General features: G+C 46.8%; 1 protein-coding gene across 1 annotated transcript in view; it reads left to right on the top strand.

Annotated features, from left to right (window-relative positions):
* Window positions 1-402: 402 nt before the first annotated feature.
* The window catches only part of LOC122544414, a 19496-nt gene continuing 13741 nt past the window's right edge, over window positions 403-6157 (top strand). Inside the window, exons 1-3 of the mRNA XM_043683663.1 lie at window positions 403-1230; window positions 2594-3041; window positions 3172-3216. Coding sequence (XP_043539598.1) covers window positions 1032-1230; window positions 2594-3041; window positions 3172-3216 — 692 coding nt within the window. The 5' untranslated portion in view covers window positions 403-1031. The remainder of the gene's footprint in view (window positions 1231-2593; window positions 3042-3171; window positions 3217-6157) is intronic.

The following is a 6157-nucleotide window of genomic DNA, read 5'->3' as shown; positions in this document are numbered from 1 at the left end:
GTAATGATTTGACCTTTCCAGTATTAGGGGACACCTGCTCAGATTCATTCAGAACATTCCTGTTGAAGTTGTTGAACTTGTTTTAAGGAGGAACTAGGTGGAAGTAGGTACTGCAGATGCTGCAGATGAGAGTGAAGATTAGAGTGGTGCTGGAAAAGCACAGCAGTCAGGCAGCATCCGAGCAGCAGGAAAACCGATGTTTCGGGCAAAAGCCCTTTATCAGGAATGATATTGGGAGCCTCGGGTGTGGAGAGATAAATGGGAGAGGGGTGAGGCTAGGGAGAAGGTAGCTGAGAGGGCAGTAGGTGGATGGAGGTGGAGGTAAAGGTGATAGGTCAGAGAGGAGGGTGGAGTGAACAGGGGGAAGGAAGATTGACAGGTCATGAGGGCGGTGCTGAGCTGGCAGGGTGGAACTGGGGTAAGGTATCGGGAGGAGAAATGAGGAAAGCGGTGAATCCACATTGATGCCATCGGGCTGAAGGTTTCATCCTGTGGCCGAATATTTCAATTCGCTCTCGCACTCTGCTGATGACGGGCCTCATCTATCGCCACTCCCTCACCATCCGATGCCTGGAGGAATAACGTCTCATCTTCCGTCTTGGGACCCTTCACTGTGTAAGAAGAATCACATTTCACTCAGTGAGTGAAATGTTCTTGTATAAAGAGGGCAGCTCCTACCCTAGAGCACAGAAGGACAGCTCAGAGACATATGTTCACACTTGGAATGAACTGTCTCGATGCCGCATCAATTGAAATAATTTGTCAAAATTCACACAACACCAGGTTCTAGTCCAACAGGTTGAACTTGTCCACCCCAGTCAAACACCAGCACCTTCACATCATGAAATAGGGTGTGATCTCGGGATGGGGCTCATGGTGTTTGAGTGGACAGCGTTATTGCTGGCAGATTCCAGATTCTGCTTTTGTTATTTCATTATCATGTAACCCCCCTCTGTAATCAGGATTACACTTGTTATTGTAATGGGTTTGTTCATTTCCAGAAATGTGAAAAACAGCAACAAAGCCGAGCAATGCTGTCACCTCGATCTCCCCAAGGAGCTTCCACACAGTATAAGGCAGCGTCTCTGGGAATGCATCAGCTCAGAGTCTCAAACAAGGAGCTTGTCAGCTACCTGAAGGGACAGATCACCTCACACAGAAAAATGCATCGACCAATTGATCACGTGGAGAAGGTGTTCTACACCATCCTTGCTGTTACTGGCATCCCAGGTACGGTGTTATGACAGTTGAAGTTGTTTTAATCGGCTGCTGATCTTCTCTCTGGCTTTACCATTTGAACAATAACACCTCCAGCTCACTGACTGGTCAGACCCCGGGACAGTGACAGCAATTCACTGAGCAGCATTCTCAGTCCAATTCTCCACTGACAAAGACTCCCAACTTCACTGCTTGCTGCAGCATTTTCTGATCTCAGTGTTGTGTCATCTGTTCCAGTTCCACACGGTTTGAAGGTATGAGGAGAGGTCAGGCAGGTTAGTTCTGAAGAAGTGTCACTGGACCCGAAACGTTAACTCTGTGCTCTCTCCCACAGATGCTGCCATATCTGCTGAGCTATTCTTGTTTTCATTTCGTAAATGAAACCTGGTTGATGGAGAATTTTGAAATTTAAGGGATGATCTGAATGTAGACTGACAAAATAATAAATGAAAAGATAACCTATTTGCACTGTTTGGAGATTCCAGAACGAAGGACCGTAGTCTGAGACTAAGGACTGAGAGCGTTTAGGAGAGATGTTAGAAAGCTCTTCTATGGACAAAGGGTGGGAAAGGTTTGGAACTCTCTTCCACACACAGTCAGGGATGCTGCATCAGTTGGGAATTTTCCCTCTGAGATTGTTTTTTTATTTTTGCAAAGCAAAGGAATTGAAGGATTTGCACCTTATTTTGATTTGGAAAGCTTCATCTATAATCCCCTCTGGAAGATCTCTACTCCTCACATTCTTTGGTCAGGAGATTGAAATTTTGACAGATTGCCCTCCTGGTCCCTCCACATTGAGATGTTGGCGGGTAGATTTGCAATTTAAATATCACAGTAAATCTAAAACTCACACATTGTCATGAAGGGAGTCCTGCATGCTCTGTTGTACTGCCCTTGTGTAAGAAACATGGTGCAGTTCTGTTTGAAATCTCACACAGGTTCTGGTGACCTGTTTTATAATCCTGCCATGGCTCTGATCAGGACTAAGTCCAATTCCAGGATTAGGGGATAACTGTTTCTCTGGAGAAGGGGAGAGTTTGGATTATTGACATTCCAATGACTGAGTTGGGATCGAGGTTTCTAATGGATTTCTGGACCTTACCTTGCAACCAAACAAAATCATAGACTTCCTTCTGCTCTCCTAGAGGGGCTGTGAGCTCAGTATCTGTCCAAACTCCAGAATCTTGAGAGTGACTGGGCTGGAGGACAATCTGAAGTGAGTATGAAAGTCTGAAAGTTCAAACTCACTCACCTCCAACCACTTCCAGTCACACAGTGCACAAGGTTGTGTTGGTAAAATCTTATTGTTGCTCTCTCGGTAGGGTGTATTTCTGATCAATAATTCACTGTTTCTTTTCCCATTTGTCTCCCACAGTAAATTTGCTGGCAGTTGCAAACTTTTCCAGGCAAAAGTGTGGTATTTCACCTTGCACTACCCGTTACCTGGTGTTTATGGCAGCTGCCGATCTGATGGTCATTATTACTGAGGTTATATTGTGGAGATTACCTTTCTATTATTACCTGCAGTCTTTCCTGAACATCACTCCTGTGTGCAGTGTTATTGGGGCACTGTCTCGTGCTGCCAGGGACTGCTCTGTCTGGTTCACCGTCACTTTCTCCTTTGACCGATTTGTGACCATTTGTTGTCAGAAGCTGAGAACAAAATATTGCACTGAGAAAGCTGCGACTGTGGTTCTGGCAACAACCTGCACATTGTTCTGTCTGAAAAACATCCCCTTCGCTTTTGAATATGAGGCTGTGAAGATAATCAACAATGTGCCATTCTACTGTCGAACAAAGTTAAGCAACTTGACTGCGACTTGGTGGGTGGTATTAGATTGGTTCGATACAATTTTAACTCCTTTACTGCCAGGGTGATATTAGATTGGCTTGATACAGTTTTTACCCCTTTACTGCCATTCGTTTTAATTCTGTTGCTCAATGCTCTGACAGTCAGACACATTTTAGCGACCAGTCAAGTCCGGAAGAGGCTGAAAGGTGAGAGCAAAGGAGAGAATCACAGAGACCCAGAGATGGAGAGCAGAAGGAAGGCTGTGATTTTGCTCTTCACCATTTCTGGGAGCTTCATCCTCCTGTGGTTAATGAATGTTGTAGATTTCTTATGTTATCTCATTCAAAGAATCAATCCTGGTGATTACTCACCTTTTCTATATCACTTCAGTGCAGTTGGTTACATGCTGCGGAACCTAAGCTGTTGCACAAACACATTTATTTATGCAGCAACATTGTCCCAGTTCAGAGCGAAGATCAGTAATACAGTAAAATACCTGGTTACACAAATTTCTTGTAGTGTGAATAAATAACACTCCTCTGTGAAGCCCAAAGGAGAGTCCTATCTTTTCCAGACCCTGAAATGATATGTTTTTGATTCACTCGTGGGATGTGGGTATCACTGACTGAGTCTGTAGTTATCCCCCATGCCGAATTGCCCCTGAGAAGGTAATGCTGAGCTGCCTGTAACACTGATGGAATGACAATATATTTCTAAATCAGGATAGTGAGTGACTCAGAGGGGAATTTGAAGGGGGTGATGTTCCCATCTATCTGCTGCCCTTGTCCTTCGAAGTGGAAGTGCTCGTGGGTTTGGAAGGTGCTGTCTGAGGATCTTTGGTGAATTTCTGCAGTGCACCGTGTCGATGGTAAACACTGCTGCTACTGAGTGTCAGTGATGGAGGGAGGGGATGTCTGGGGATGTGGTGCCAACCAAGCGGCTGCTTCATCCTGAATGGTTTTTTTTCTGGTGGCAGTTGGAGTGGGAGGAGCGACAGCGAGGACCTGAGGGACAACGGGAAGGTCAATTTAAACGGATATAAAGGTTTACCTCTTATATAGGCGGAGCACACACTGAGCACGAGCAGACACGGGACTGCTGGGTAAGTACGGCTTTATATTTGGGCAGTTGCTTTCCCCCAAACACGACTCGGGAGTGTCTCCAAACCGTCTTCCTCCTCTCACCAAAACAAAAGGGGTCTGTGCCCCAATCGGTAAGTTGAGGTTAGGGCAGTTGAATGTACCTCCTGTAGAATGTGGGAGGTAAGGGTCACCACTAGTGTCCCTGCGATCTGCATCTGTGGGAAGTGCACCCAACTCCAGCTCCTCAAAAACCGTGTTTGTGGTTCTGGAGCTGGAACTGGATGAACTTTGGATCATTCAGGAGGCAAAAGGGGATATTGAGAGGAGTTACAGGGAGGTAGTCACACCTCAGGCAAAAGAAAAAGGTAGATGGGTTACAGTCAGGGGATGGAACGTGAACCAGCAGGCACTGCAGGGATCTCCTGTGGCTGTTCGCCTCAACAACAAGTATACCGATTTGGATACTGTTGGGGGGGAATGACTTGCTAGGGGAAAGCAATGGGGCACAGGTCTCTGGCACAGAGTCTGTCCCTGTTGCTCAGAAGGGCAGGGGGAAGAGGAGCAGCTCATCAGTCAGTGGGGACCCCGTAGTTAGGGGGCGACGGATAGGAGGTTCTGTGGGAATGAAAGAGACTCACGGATGGTGTGTTGTCTCCCAGGTGCTAGAGTTCGTGCTGTCTCTGATCCTTGAGGGGGTGGGGGAGCAGCCCCAAGTTATGTACCAACGACATAGGTAGGAAGAGAGATGGGGATGTAAAGCAGAAATTCAGGGAGCTAGGGTGGAAGCTGAGAGCCAGAACAAACAGAGTTGTTATCTCTGGTTTGTTGTCCATGCCACGTGCTAACGAAGTGAGGAATAAGGAGAGAGAGGAGTTGAACACGTGGCTACGGGGATGGTGCAGGAGGGAGGGCTTTGGATTCCTGGATAATTGGGGCTCTTTCTGGGGTAGATGAGACCTCGACAAACAGGATGGTCTTCACCTGAGCCAGAGGGGTACCAATATCCTTGGGGGCAGGGGAGAATTTGCTGATGCTCTTGGGGGGGGGGGGGGGCGAAGGGGGAAGCTGTTTAAACTAAGTCAGCAGGGGAATGGGAACATAAATTGTAATTCAGGTATATGGGAGGATGAGAGTAGAACAGATAATATGGTTTTAAAAAAGGAGTGGAGAACTTGTTCAGGGCATCAGCAACTTGGGAACTGGTGTTGGGCAACACTGAAGTGGAGAATTGTTACAGGGCACCAGTGAATTAGAGATTTGGTGCAGGGGGTGACTAACGAAGAGAATTAGAGCAAATGGGAGAATACTGGCAGTAACTCAGCAAATAGGACCGATGTTGCAAAGGAGGAGTGAAGTGGAGTTTCGACTTAAGGCCCCACTAAATGGAAGAGTGAATGAAGAGCAGTGTATCAGGGAACAACGAAATGGGAGAAGGGACGCAGTGCATCAATAGTTGGGGAATTGGTGTCAGTGCCACTACATGAGAGAATCGGTGCACGAAGTGGGAGAACGTGGGCTGGATAATACTCAGTCGGAGAGTTGGTGCAGTTCCTCACAAAAAGAGGATTTGTGCAGGATTGGAAAATGGGAGAATTGGTGCCCACAAGCGGAGCCCTAAATGGGAGAAGTATTGCAAGGACGACGGAATGGAAGAACTGCACATGGAAGTAAATACCCAAATGGGAGTATGGCACCATTCAGACATAGAATTAAAGTATGGCAGCCCTAACTGGGAGCATTGGGCTGGGCCATCAGTAAATATGTGAATTGGCCACACATTTAGAGAATCAGTACTGATAGTGGAGCACAGAGAGAGAGCCACTCCTGCAGGAGTCCTCACGATCAAATACTGAGGAAGTATCTTATTGTCAGAGGTTCATGCTGAAGACTGTGTCTCATTGTCACCGAATCAGTTCTGAAGCAGCCTGTCACTGTAGTGGGGTCAGAAATGAAGGGATGATACACGGTTAAATGATCAGTCCTGAGGTATTGCAGCACTGTCACAGGGTCAATTCTGAGGCAGTAGCTGATAGTTGGAGGCTCGTCCTGAGGTAGTGTCCTGTTG

This window comes from Chiloscyllium plagiosum, chromosome 48 (assembly GCF_004010195.1).
Source record: "Chiloscyllium plagiosum isolate BGI_BamShark_2017 chromosome 48, ASM401019v2, whole genome shotgun sequence".
Lineage (NCBI taxonomy): Eukaryota > Metazoa > Chordata > Chondrichthyes > Orectolobiformes > Hemiscylliidae > Chiloscyllium > Chiloscyllium plagiosum.
The sequence above is the reverse complement of the archived record's forward strand: the minus strand, read 5'-3'. Positions and strand labels throughout refer to the sequence as shown.